This window comes from Moschus berezovskii, chromosome 11, assembly GCF_049115385.1.
Source record: "Moschus berezovskii isolate FMDL1 chromosome 11, NW_MosBer_1.0, whole genome shotgun sequence".
Lineage (NCBI taxonomy): Eukaryota > Metazoa > Chordata > Mammalia > Artiodactyla > Moschidae > Moschus > Moschus berezovskii.
In genome coordinates, this window is record NC_142470.1 from 38,499,209 (window position 1) to 38,513,506 (window position 14,298).

The 14,298-nt window shown below is 34.2% G+C and overlaps 1 protein-coding gene across 9 annotated transcripts in view; it reads left to right on the forward strand.

Moving 5' to 3' along the window:
* TIA1 (TIA1 cytotoxic granule associated RNA binding protein) overlaps positions 1 to 14,298 on the forward strand; it is a 37,810-nt gene that overhangs the window by 4,252 nt on the left and 19,260 nt on the right. For 3 of the 9 annotated variants that reach the window (XR_016038556.1, XR_016038555.1, XM_055401245.2), the window contains exons 2-6: positions 6,168 to 6,264; positions 9,337 to 9,435; positions 10,331 to 10,385; positions 10,556 to 10,588; positions 11,813 to 11,900. Coding sequence is in view for 5 of the 9 variants with exons in the window: in XM_055401245.2 (XP_055257220.1) it covers positions 6,168 to 6,264; positions 9,337 to 9,435; positions 10,331 to 10,385; positions 10,556 to 10,588; positions 11,813 to 11,900 (372 nt within the window). In the remaining 4 variants the exon portion in view is untranslated. The other 6 variants (XM_088841275.1, XM_088841276.1, XM_055401246.2 and 3 more) reach the window with 6 other exon arrangements.

Genomic DNA, 14,298 nt, shown 5'->3' on the forward strand with positions numbered 1-14,298 from the left:
TGCAAATGTTCAAAAATAATTCTAAGAGAATACAGTTACCTCTTTTAAATTTTTATTTTTTTATTGGAGTATAATTGCTTTAGAGTGTTGTGTTAGTTTCTTATGTATAGCCGAGTGAATCAGCTACAGTTATCTCTTTAACAAATATTAACAGAGCACCTAGAATATTCCAGGCAGAGTTCTGAGTAGTAGATATGAATGAAAATATGTCTCTTAAAAAATTTATCATTAGATTTAAAACCTATTTATTCATGTTTTTCACTCAAATTTTCAGAGGCCTCATATCAAATTCTACATTTGTATACAATGATTGTGGCTCAAAGCAATTCTGCCTTGCAGATTTTTCTTTGTAAGTTAAATTTTCCAGAGCTGTACTAGTGAATACTTAAAATGTTTTAGATTCTAGTGTTATAACTATTTGAACTTAATATGACCTTAAAACCTTAAAATAACGTATATGTTAAATTGACATGAAATCCTATCCCAGAACTGTCAAGTTTTCACTGGCATTGATGACTTTTTCCATTGAAACTTCTTAGGTAACTTTTTATTTTGAAAAATTTAAAACCTATGAAAATGTAGCAAAAATAGTGCATTTAAGACTTAGATAGAAAAAAAAAAAAGACTTAGATACCTTTCATGTGGAATTACCAATTGCTAATAGCCACATTTGCTGAACCATTTGAGAAAACATCAATAAACTTAGAGCTTAAATAAATCTAAAAATTGGGGCATTCTCTTATATAACCACAATATAATTTTCATACTAAGCAAACTACATTGATAGAGTATTTTTAACCAATACATAGTTCATATTTTATCCAATTGCCCAAGGAAGACATTTACCTTCCAGTTTTATATGAGGTTGGTACATGATCTCAGAGGTAATGTTATAAATATCAACATGAGATACTTCAATCTAGGCTGTTAACAAGAAGTTCATGGAACACCTAGAAAAGGATATTTTAATGTTCTTGAATAAAAAGCATCTTGAAAAATGGTAACTACATAAATGTAAGAAATTTACATTTTGGTTTAGTTGTCTAGTCAACATTGTGACAGGAAATCTTGGCTTTCAACTGCTCCAGAATCAATTTTGGTATCCATCAGAATTTCTTTAAATGCATTGCTGCAAAAAAATTTAAGCATGAAAAGAATTTGTTTAAAAAAAAAGATACTGGGGCCATACTCTTGTCTGTGAAGTGTTTCTCTGTGAATAAATCCACCTGTTACCTGTCACTTTGTCTCACTGAGTTCTTTCTGCAGTGAGATATCAAGAACCTGAGCTTCATTCGGTCCTTGAACCAGGCCAACTTGGAGGTTAGAGCTGGGAAATGAATGAGCTACACATGCCCAAAAGTTTGCACTGATACTTCCAATTCTAGTCTGATGCTACAGAGTTCATTCTATTCTTTCCCCTCTCTGTATTTGTAACTCCATTCTCCCAACTGTGAAGAACTTGGCTTCTATTGCCAGTATATATATTCCCAGTATATTTACTTATTTGCTCGGTCTTAGAATTTCAAAAAGTAGCTTCAGAATTGTTCAGTCATGCTTCTTTAAATATATATATATATAGAGAGAGGACACTTTCAGAATTTGGAGCAAGTTTATGGAACCTGGCTTAGAAAATGTTCAGGAGAGACAACTGTCAGGCCCACAGTCCTAATCAAGCTACAGACCATCCCAGAAAGGATACGCCTACCACATACAGTGAGGGCCTGATATTACAACTTCAGCTTCCACTGGACATGGGACTCTGCTGCTGTTTGCCACCAAAGTGGATTCTCTTCAGTTTCTGCTTCTAACCCCTGTCTTTGTCTTCTGTGTTCAGGGCTGGTGTGTCTAATATGACCGAGCCCAGATCATATGCATGGTAGACTATTTAACCATATTTAGCCTTGTATCTTTTGAAGAGTCAGGCTTTGCCATAGGGTGAAGATTTCTCTAAATGTAGGAAGATGTTTGGCAGCCTTGAAAGAAAAAAAACTTACATATGTAACTTAAATCTATGCTGTTAATAGGAAATTATTTGCTTCAGAAACAGAATAATATATGACAAAGTATGGGACAACTAAGGAAACTTGTTTTATAAAACAGACTGTTACATATGTTAACTTAAGGTTTATTGTAATGGTGTCAAGGGTTGAGAGCAAGTTGTTTGTGTAACTTGCTCTGAAGAGACTTCTAAACAGCTGTGTGAAGTTAATTGATAAAGGCTCCAGGAATTTACATTATATAGCCGGCCACATTAAATAAATACAAAGGCAGTATAGACCTTAATGCTTTTTATAGTACCTTTTTATTATTAGCTATCTTCAAACTGGGAAAATCACTTAGAAATTTTGAGTTTCTGAAAAAAATCTTGAAGTTTTGCAGAGTAAATGACAGACTCCAGGTTCCCTACATACTGTCAGTTTATCACTGGATTACCTAGCTTTAGCAAAGTAGATGTTAGAATTAAATTTTCAGAAGAGCCATTTTTTCCCTTAGACATGCAGTCCTTGGGGTTTCTTATAGGCACATGAGTTGGGTAAAAATAGACAGTGAAGAGTTAAAGAGATGGTTCAGAGTTTTCACTTTACCCTTCCCTTAATGTTAATATCTTACATAACCATAAGATTATGGTTAGATTATCAAAACTAAGAAGTTAATAGATTGGTACAATACTATTAATTCCAAGTTTTATTAGTTTTCCCCAGTTTTTCCACTAATGTCCTTTTTATATTCCAACATCTAATCCAAAATACATTGTGTTTAGTTGTCATGTCTCTTTACTTTCCTGTAATATGTAAGGAGATATCTTTCATTGTGGCATTATGAAGGGTATTGTTCTCTGTATCATTTCAGTTCAGTCACTCAGTTGTATCCAACTCTTTGCGACCCCATGGACTGCATGCAGCACACTAGGCTTCCCTGTCCATCACCAACTCCTGGAGCTTACTCAGACTCATGTCCATTGAGTCAGTGATGCCATCCAACCGTCTCATCCTCTGTTGGCCCCTTTTCCTCTTGCCTTCAATATTTCCCAGCATCAGGGTCTTTTCTAGTGAGTCAGTTCTTCACATCAGGTAGCCAAAGTATTGGAGTTTCAGCTTTAGCATCAGTCCTTCCGGTGAATATTCAGGACTGATTTCCTTTAGGATGGACTGGTTGGATCTCCCTGCAGTCCAAGGAACGCTCAAATCTTCTCCAACGCCACAGTTCAAAAGCATCAATTTTTCAGTGCTCAGCTTTCTTGACAGTCCAAGTCTCACATCTGTACATGACTACTGGGAAAACCATAGCTTTGACTAGACGGACCTTTGTTGGCAAAGTAATATTTCTGCTTTTTATTATGCTGTCAGGGTTGATCATAGCTTTCCTTCCGAGGAGCAAGTGTCTTTTAATTTCATGGCTGCAGTCACCATCTGCAGTGATTTTGGAGCCCCAGAAAATAAAAGTCTGTCACTGTTTCCATTGTTTCCCTCTCTGTTTGCCTTGAAGTGATTGAACCGGATGCCGTGATCTTTTCTCCACTGTACAGTGACTACCTCTTTTCTCAACATACCCTGTCAGAATTGAGTCACTAAGAGTTGCCCACACTCAAAGAGAGGGAAATTAAGCTTCACTTCATAGAGGGAGGTGTATCAAAGAATTCTTACCCATAACATTATTACTAAGGTGTTTTAATGATGATTTCCCTCATTTCTTGTATATTTATTAGAATTCTGTAAAAAAAAAGCGATTTCTCACCCCCTCCCTAACCTAGGATTCAGTCAAGGATTATTCATTGTAAATATTAAGTTGCCAGTGTCTTTTAAGTCCCTCTTAATCAAAAGTAATATTCTTTTCTTTTTACTTTTTTTTTAAGGATGGTAATCTTTAAGATATCAGATAAGTCACCTTATGTAATATCCCAGATCTGAATTTGTGTAATTGTTTTATATGCCCAATATCCTGTAAATTTAGATCTGAATTTAAGCTTAGCTAAATTCAAGTTAGATCTTTCTGACTTGAATATTTCATATATGATATTGTATAATTCATATTGTATATATAGTGTCTTACTGTTCATAACATGATTTAAAGTTTGATCACAGGGTCAAAGTGGCCTAGAGATCTCACTTTTTTCTTTTACTTTTTATTGAAGGATAATTGCTTTACAGAATTTTGTTGTTTTCTATCAAACCTCAACATGAATCAGCCACTGGTACACATATATCCCCTGCCTTTTGAACCATCTCCCCATCCCACCCCTCTCGGTTGATACAGAGCCCCTGTTTGAGTTTCCTGGGCCATACAGCAAATTCCTGTTGGCTGTCTATTTTACATATGGTAATGTAAGTTTCCATGTTACTCTTTCCATACATCTCACACTCTCCTCACCTCTCCCCATGTCCATAAGTCTATTCTCTATGTCTCCATTGCTGCCCTGTAAATAAATAATAAATTTTTCTCTATTCCGTATATGTGCGTTAGAATACGATATTTATCTTTCTCTTTCTGACTCACATCACTTTGTATAATAGGTTCTAGGTTCATCCACCTCATCAGAACGGACTCAAATGAGTTCCTTTTTATGGCTGAGTAATATTCCATTGTACCTATGTACCACAACTTGTTTATCCATTCATCTGTTGATGGACATCTAGGTTGTTTCCATGTTCCAGCTATTGTAAATAGTGCTGTAATTAACAATGGGATACATGTGTCTTTTTCAACCCTGTATTCCTCAGGGTATATCCCTAGAAGTGGGATTGCTGGGTCATATGGTGGTTTTATTCCTAGTTTTTTTAAGGAATCTCCATACCATCTTCCATAGTGACTGTATCAATTTGCATTCCCACCAACAGTGCAAGAGTGTTCCCTTTTCTCCACGCCCTCTCCAGCATTTATTATTGTTTGTAGACTTTTTGATGATGGTCATTCTGACCAGTGGAGAGTTCTCACTTTTAAGGTGAGCTTTCCCTTTGCAATTGTTAAGTAATCTATGTGACATCTTAGGCACCCTGCACATATCCATTTTCTTACCAGCCTTTCACCTAAGTTTTACATCTATTGATGGTTCATGCCTGAATCAGTGATTTCAGTAGGGCTTACACATCGTTTATTTAATGCTGTCTGTCTACAATTATTGTCTAGCATTTTTCTGTAAAGGAATTGTTCATTGTACTTAAGACTCGGCACTTCTTTCTTTGCCATTTTAGCCTATTCCTATGCCTTCACAGTAAGCATTCAGTAGTCTGTTGAATGGGTAAATGGAAGGAAGGAATTGAATCCACACTTTCTGGCACGTATAGGTGTTTTATTTTTCTGGGGAGAGGGTCCATACCTTTCATCACATTCCCTGAAGGATTCTTAGCAGAAGAATGAAAACATCTACAGTTGTTGGGAGACTACATTCTCTGATTTCAGAAGTAATAAAACTAACATACCTGGAGGTAATCTCATTTCAAAATCCCATTTTGAATATTTATAAACCCTTTAAATAAGGATCATCCTCCTTCCCCCTAAAAAAGTAAGGATCATCCCAGTCATGTTGTCTTGTAATATATTATTTACAGTAATTTTGTTAGTCACCAACTTACATTATCTGTTAAAAGTCTCTCCTAGAATCTTTCTACTCCTTTCTGCTTCCACTGATCAGTGATATTCATTAAAAGGCTTTCCTTTCTTTTGTGAGCATGTATAACAGCTGATAGTGATTGATTCATCTTTCAAAAATACGTTTACTGTCTAAACCAAAGTATCCCTCAATTGGACACTTTTAGGACAATCATGTGAATTAAACATTGAGGAAATTTTATTTTCCTTTGCAGTTGTTAAGTAATCTATGTGACATCTTAGAAGGAGAATAATTGCAGAGTTTTTTAGGATTGATTATATGAATTGTTCTACATGTCAAATGATTCATTTTAGGCATATCTTCCTAACATAAGCCTAGAAACTTAAAGCAACAGGTTTAATTTGTGCACCTTTACTAAAAACATACTTACTAGTTTCCCTCTACTGTCTAGTATATTTGTAAGTAACATATTACATTTGTTTTGTAAGAGATTTTGAAGTTTTCAAACTTTTATAAGTTCCTAAATAGTGTAGTACACAGCAAAGATCTGCCTATTCCCCCAATTCACTGTTTTAAGAAGCAAATTTTAAGTGGTGAATTGTTTTTCTTTGTGTTTCAGATATGTTGGTAACCTTTCCAGAGATGTCACAGAAGCTCTAATTCTCCAGCTCTTTAGCCAGATTGGACCTTGTAAAAACTGCAAAATGATTATGGATGTAAGGGTATTTTACTTAGTTAACTTTCTTCATTTTTTTTTTCTTTAATACATTCTTTAAATCCATTACTTCCAGGAGCTCTTATATTGGTTTATACCGTCTAAATTCATAAAGGTTTTAGTAAATTTGTAATAAGTCCATTTTGGCCACCAAGTTTGTTTTACTCAGTAAAGAAAGACTCAGTTCAGTTCAGTCACTCAGTCGTGTCCGACTCTTTGCGACCCCATGAATCACAGCACGCCAGGCCTCCCTGTCCATCACCAACTCCCGGAGTTCACTCAAACTCATGTCCACAGAGTCGGTGATGCCATCCAGCCATCTCATTCTCTGTCGTCCCCGTCTCCTCCCACCCCCAATCCCTCCAAGCATCAGACTTCTCCAGTGAGTCAACTCGTCGCATAAGGTGGCCACAGGATTGGAGTTTCAGCTTTAGCATTAGTCCTTCCAATGAACACCCAGGATTGATCTCCTTTAGAATGGACTCGTTGGATCTCCTTGCAGTCTAAGGGACTCTCAAGAGTCTTCTCCAGTACCACAGTTCAAAAGCATCAATTCTTCTAGCTCTAATCATTTCCAAAACAGATGAGAACTATATGTGGGGCTCTCGTTTTAAAATGTATTGAGGCATCAGAATTGTTTGTTTTGTATGTGGTGTCAGTTGATTGGCAAATCCAGAAATTCAGTTATTAATTAAAATGGAAAATTAGGCAAAAGAAATAATAGACTTTGATACTGGGAAGATGTTTTAAACTTTTATTTTTAAAGGTCACAATTCAAATTTTTCTTGAATTGTGGCAGTGCCCATTCATCAGACCTTAATGTATAGGAAAAACATCAATTCACTCATGTAATCAGTATTAATCCTGAGTCATGTGTAAAAAGGCAGCTTCAAATTCTCTTGATGAGAAAAACAGTACTAAAAAGAAATCCTTTTATCCCATGGTCTTTCCTACATTTAAACTTTTAGTTTTTGTTTCTCCAGGAAAGAAAGTCATGTATGTATCGGTATCTACTCCTTTCCCTTCTATTATATTCCAGTTTAACTTTTTTTAACTTGGTATTTTTTAAAGTAATTATTTAGCCAGTTGGCTTTGGTTTGTTGTCTTGTATTTTAAAATGTCAAAACTTCTCTCCTAATGTGGCAGAGTCACCTACACATAATACAGATGGATTCAACAGTCGTTTTTATCCTTTACACTCTTCTGAAGTGTTCTGTTAATCATATTTAATATCTGTATGCCTTTGGATAATGAATAAAAGATTCCCGTACCCACAGAGAAAGATAAGAGGGACACGTAAAGGGAAATGATGGAGAATTTAAAACTAGTCTTTCCTTCATCTGGGTCTCCTTCCTTATCTTAGTAATAGCATTTACAAAATGCTTACTGCCTATCATTTTCATACTGATGCCTCATCAAAAATATTTAATAGAAACATTACAAAGCAAATGTTATTCCTGTTTAATATATACAGAAATGAGGCAAAGCACAGATTGATCTATTCTCTCCATAGGTCTATAGGCTGTCTAGGTCTTTCTCGATTTGCTGGTAGAGATTGCTAGGCGAAGTGTTAGTGACTGCTCCACCTACAGAAAAAGACTAGCTAGGGGAGCCTCTGCCACTTTGTATAAATTGGACTTTGGTCACTCAAAGACTTAGATTGACTATTCTTTCTCCGGCTTCTTATCATTATTTTATTATTATTAAAGTCTAAATTCCAGTCTATTCACACTGTTGGGCTGATGTTCATATTTATTAATTTTATACTGCCTAGACTACCTGGGAAATCCCATGGACAGAGGAGTCTGGCAGGCTACAGTCCATGGGGTCACAAAGAATCCAGCCTGACTGACTAAGACTTTAGAGTACAGAGGCTAATAATGCATATGCTTAGAATTTTTTTTTAATCTAAAAAGTATAGTTTTTATTTTTCTGGACACAAATTAAGTGAAATGAACATTCTTATTTATTTGACTACCATACTCTTAGATGTAAGCCACTTTTTTAACCACTTTTCTGATTCTGATGCCTGTCAACATGGATCTTGGTAGTAGAACTCCCATTAAGAATAGCGTTAGTTTGAATTATACAATTTTAAAAACACTTATTAAGGTTGTTTTTAAGTAAAGATTCCGAAAATTGTTTTTGAAAAAAGAAAAAGAAAAACACATATATTCTCTAATGCTTTTAAAATAACGGATCGTTTCAGTGTCATCAATTTGGTGGTTGCCTCTTTACTCTAAAATTCTTCAAAATCATTTCCAGGGACATTTTTTTTAAACTATTAATTGTGCGTGAAATAAAATGGCATATTTCTTTATTTTATTATCATTCTAGTCTTTTGAATTAGTTTCTTATTTTAACAATTCTGCTTGGGTGATTATGGAAAGAATTTTAAAATGGACTATGAAGCCATTTGGTATTTTATACCAAGAGGTGTAAAAATATTGGGTATTTTTTTCTACTTCTTTATAAGGAAACATCCAGGCTTTGCCTGTCATCAGGCTTCAACTACTTCGAACACCAACAGAAGAGAGGAGAGAATTTCTTTCTGGTCACACTGCACGGTGGCTTACAAGATCTTAGTTTGCCAATCAGTGATTGAACCCGTGCCCCCTGTAGTGGACTCACGGAGTCCTAACCACCAAACCACTATGGAATTCCCAAGAATTTTTATTTTTAAAGGCCTTCTAAGAAGGCAAAAATTTTGATGTCAGAAAGTCCACGTTCTAAAACCTATTATAAACTTTACTTATCTGAGAATGTCTTCAGTTTTTAGAGTGTATTTACTTCTATTTTACTAATAGGTTTAAGAAGGTTAATTGGAACGTTTAGTCATTAATAAAAGATTAAATTACATATAGTAGTATAATACAAGCTGTTGAAGAAGATAGCTTCTATAAAAATAGTTATTTTGTTGTTGTTGTTTAGTGCTTTATCTTAAACATTTACTTGCAGAACAGCCCCTCGTTCTCCATGGCCTGATACTGAGCTGTATAAAACTTTGTATAGTTTAAAAGTAAGGAGAGTATGTATATAAAGCTTAAAACTGACTTTTGTGTCTCTTCAACAGACAGCTGGAAATGATCCATATTGTTTTGTGGAGTTTTATGAGCATCGTCATGCAGCTGCAGCACTAGCTGCTATGAATGGGCGGAAGATAATGGGTAAGGTAAGCTATCGTAATTAAAGAAGGTGACATGCACTGGAAAATTCTCAGTTGTAAAAGGTTTTATTTCCATTTTAGAAGCATTGTATTTATTTTACAGAAAACGATCACAATTAATATAAAAAAGATAGGGTAAAGCTTTTAGAGCATGTGTTTATGTTAGTATTCTTCATGGTGCCTTGCACATGGTAAATACTGAGGTAACTCTTGAATTACCAGGCTTTATTGAAACATATAGGAATGCTGACTACTAATGGGGAAGAATAAAAGAAAAAAAATTTATTGGTACTTTAGGCAGGTTCGGTTCAGTTCAATTGAATGTTAAAGAGAAGTTATGTATGGTTGAAAGTGAAGTCACTCAGTCGTGTCCGACTCTTTGCGACCCCATGGACTGTAGCCTACCAGGCTTCTCCGTCCATGGGATTTTCCAGGCAAGAATACTGGAGTGGGTTGCCATTTCCTTCTCCAGGAGATCTTCCCAATCCAGGGATCAAACCCAGGTCTCCCGCATTACAGGCAGACGCTTTACCATCTGAGCTACTGGGGAAGAAGGATTTGTTAATATTATTTGCAGAAGTGTACATTAAAAAATAAGTTGAAGGGGAAAATGAAATAATTCTGAGATTATGTCCTTTCTACATTTTTCCTAATGTTAAAATGCCTTTTCTCCAAAAAAAAAAAAAATTGCAAAGATAACAGATGGTAATGATTTTTTTAATGTCCTTATGTAATGAAACAAAGTTGTTAATTCTTTTTAAAAAAGAATTGAAATTTTGACCAGAAAATTTTGAATGCTTCTTGTCAAACATATACCTTTGTATTCATAGATGCAAATCTTGTAACACCTGATTATGACCTTTATTTTTACAAAATATAAATGTAGAAAAAATTTTTTTAGGAAGTCAAAGTGAATTGGGCAACAACTCCCAGCAGTCAAAAGAAAGACACAAGCAGTAAGTATATTTTATACTCTTTGAACTTTTGTGTTTATTGTACGTAGTAGTTTTCTTGTAAAGCATATAAACATCATGCATTTGCAGTAATGTTTTGATCGTTATCCTAAGATATGATTGACTGTGTTTGTGTTAATAAATTTAAGAACAAATCTAATCTTTGTCATCAGGTAGTACCGTTGTCAGCACACAGCGTTCACAAGGTAATTGTATCTTCTTAAACATAAAATGAAATCTCTTGAAAGGGTATTCACTAACCACCTGAAGTTTTTTTGTTTGATGTTGGGGGGAGCGGGGAGGGAGGGATCGCATTTCTATTTGTCTCTCTGGCAATATTTTTCCCCCTTTTTCCCAGTGTTGACCAAGTGTGGCTTGTCCACTACTTGGGTGCTATTTCAAGTCCTCTGATTCCCCCCTTGGTAGCAGCTGATGCCTTAGAAATACTTCACCACTGAAGGGCAAGATACCCTGTTTCCTTGAGGTCAAGTTCTGTGCTTCATACTCAGATCTTCTTATTGCTTGAGTTGCACTTGAAACTGTGTCTCCCAAATGGCAACCTAATATGTTGCTTAAGGCCTGCCAAGTAGGGGTAACTTTTCTTTCCAGATATACTTTGTCAGAATTGATATGTATGTCCATTTAAAGTGTTGATCCAACTATTTTGTATATTTAAAGTGTTTCTTTTTTTTTTTTGAGCATTGTCGTTTTAAGAAAACTTCATATATGGGATCATTATTTCTCTCCAGTGCTTTTTTAATGACTCTGATACAAAGTGAAGGGATTACTGTTTTCATTCTGTTGCCTTCAGTCTTAGTTCACTTGCACATGGATTCACATAAACTGAATGGTGTAATGTCTGGGCAACCAAAACTGTTGGCTTTTGAGAAAACTCAAATACTTTAACATCAAACTGTTGCAATGCAAGGTATTTCTTTGATTGTTCTTCACAAAATATGGTTAAACCAAGTATATCGCATAGCTAGCTTCAGTAAACTGTCTTAACTGAGGCAAATCTAGCCTAATAACTCATAATACCACTATTTTAATTTGTAAAGATTTAACGTAGTGGTAAACTGAATAAATGTGAATAATTATTATTAGAATGGTAATTCATTTATTTTTTTTTTCAAAACTTGTTATATATTACTAATTTATTTTGGCCAGTATAATTGGCTATAAGTAGAAATGTAACTGTCAGTTTCCCGTTAGATATATCATAGGAGAATCTTTCCTGTATTGTCACCTTGATTCATTATTCATTATGTTTAAAACTGATAGAATTTGTCTAGATATAGGATAGTGTTTTACTTATACTTTATTGTAATACATAAATTATTTTAAGAATACTTTATTGAATAGATCTTAGCATTTTTTTAAATTCTAAAATTGTATTTTTCTTTTCAATTCCCCTTCCTTTCCCCTATAAGATCATTTCCATGTCTTTGTTGGTGATCTCAGTCCAGAAATTACAACTGAAGATATAAAAGCTGCTTTTGCACCGTTTGGAAGAATATCGTAAGTAACAGAAGATAAATTTTAGAATGCTTTTTTAATTAGAAACCATCTTATATAGAAGTAATTTGAAAATCTGTTGTGAATTTTTTTGACATTAATTTTAACACCTAAATGTAATATATTAATATTCACTTGAATAAATATATTGTTTAGAGCCTATTCAAGCAGTTAACAGCCAAAGATTATTTTCCCATTGATAAATCTTTGGTCTTCAGTTATCTTAAATTTTTTTTTCAATTAGTGTTAGTTTTTGAGATGAATGTGCTGTCTTGCATCCTGTTTCTTGTATGAGTGTCTTGCTAGCCTGGTCATAATCTTTAGTGAACTTGCGCTGTGACTAAGGAGTTTAGACCCTTTGGCACTTCTATGATACCATGCATTTTCTATTAATATATTTTAACAAAAAGAAACCTTAATAGTTTAAAAAGCAGTTATTAAATGTTAATTCCAGGATATCTATCCTTTTGTTTTTGTTATTGTTGCTATTAACAACAATAATAATGCCTCTTAGTATTTTGTGAAGCACTGTATTGCTTGCATTGTTATTAATTGTACAGTTTAGGCCTGTTATAAATAGCTCACTTGAGTATTCATCATAAAAGAACTTTAATATTTTGAAAAGAATGCCTGTAGTAGTGTTGATTATTGCACTTTCTTAGAAGTAATTGTTGAATCTAGAAAACAAGTTTTTAGAGGTTCTGGTTACTTTATTATTGGTGTTCCAGCTAGAAGAGTAGAAAAAAGGAAATGCTAGCTTTGATTTGGTTTGATGAACAGACCAACAGCAGAGATGAGAAGGAGACTGGAAAGTAAATGCTGGTGGTATTGATGTTGAGTTGGGGAATTTTCATTTGAAGAGTTTTAGTTCACTGGTAGAAGGATGAAAATGGATAGTGACCAAAGAATGATCATAAGTAAGGGGCCAACTTTAAAGGCAGTCACAAGATTAGAGTTTATAGGTGGGCTCTTCTTTTAGGTGACATTTTTCTTGATCTCTTAGAACTGACTTTAGGAAAATAAAGTTCTAATTTCTTGATTGTTCTTTTTAGTCTGTTTTAGGGTTTTGATGATGGTTAGCTGGCTTTCAAATATCTAGATTGAACAGTCTTAACCTTTGACCTCTTAAAGGCTCTGTAAATTTCTGTATGAAAGTTTTGTGCTTGTTTTCATTTTGGTGTGTAGTATCTTTATAAATTTTATCCACTTTCAGTGTAGTCACAGGACTGTAAAGGATTAAAGAACTCTGATCAGTATCTTTGCTACTTCTTCTCAGTATCTTTGCTACTTCTTCCTTGGAGAATTCTTTCAGATAATATAAGAATCAAGGCTAACATTTCCTGAAACTTAACTTTAAGAAGAAAAGGCTTTTCTAACATTTTAACAGATTAAATGCTATATTATTAAATGTTTAGATTTTGATTGAAGTCGCTTTTCTGAAAGCGTGGATATTTAGTTTGGGGTTAAGATAAGGTAAAGATTGTTTAACAATTGGCGAGTGTAAGTTAAATGACATACAAATTTTAGTAATTTCATTACTTTTTAATCAATACTCAATAATTTCTTTTTGTTAAATATGTTGGTATCATAATTGTAGTCTGTAGATTTTCTTAGAGTCTACTATGATTACTGATGTATATATGATTTTTTCTCGATAAGACCTTTACGTTTTATAATTTTCAGTTGAGATAATGTCTAAGCTCTAGGTTATCCTAAGAGTTAGTGTTTCTAAATTTGAAGGAACTATTTTCAGTTTGTAGCATCACTTCTTGATTTTTTTTTTTTTGTAATTAAAGGAGATACGTTGATAAATACATATATTGAGAGATTTTCATGATAGTCAGGTATTGTCTGTAGATTCTACAACAGTGCTTGATTTATAAAAGTTGTGTAGTAAATGTTGGCCTATTAAAATATTTGGTATAAAAATTACAGCACTTTCTTTCCCTAATTTATACAGCTTAATTTTTTCCTGTTCCTTGAGTTTAGGGTAGTCTAACAGATTTTGCTGTAGAAAGAATCAGCTACAAAATGCATGTGTACCATAAGTATTTTTACATATTGAGAAGTGACTTGCATTAGTTTTCCTCTTTCACCATCACCTCTTTGTCATTTTGACCCTAAGCACTTAATAAATCACTCCTAAATTTATCAAAATATGCTTATGTATACTTTAATATAAAATTATATTGCATGGCTTTCTGACTTGGGTTTTTGTTGTGAAAGTGCCTGTTTTGTTCATGTGTCCTGAGAGAACAAGCATTGTGACATACCTGGCTAACTTAAAAGCAGATTGCCTGCGAAGCACAATTTGAGTCCAATTTTTTGAGGTATGGAGTTTTAGCTATCTGGCTGGGTTTTTCACTCAATCTCAAATAATAGGGCTCTGGTTATTTTGCAG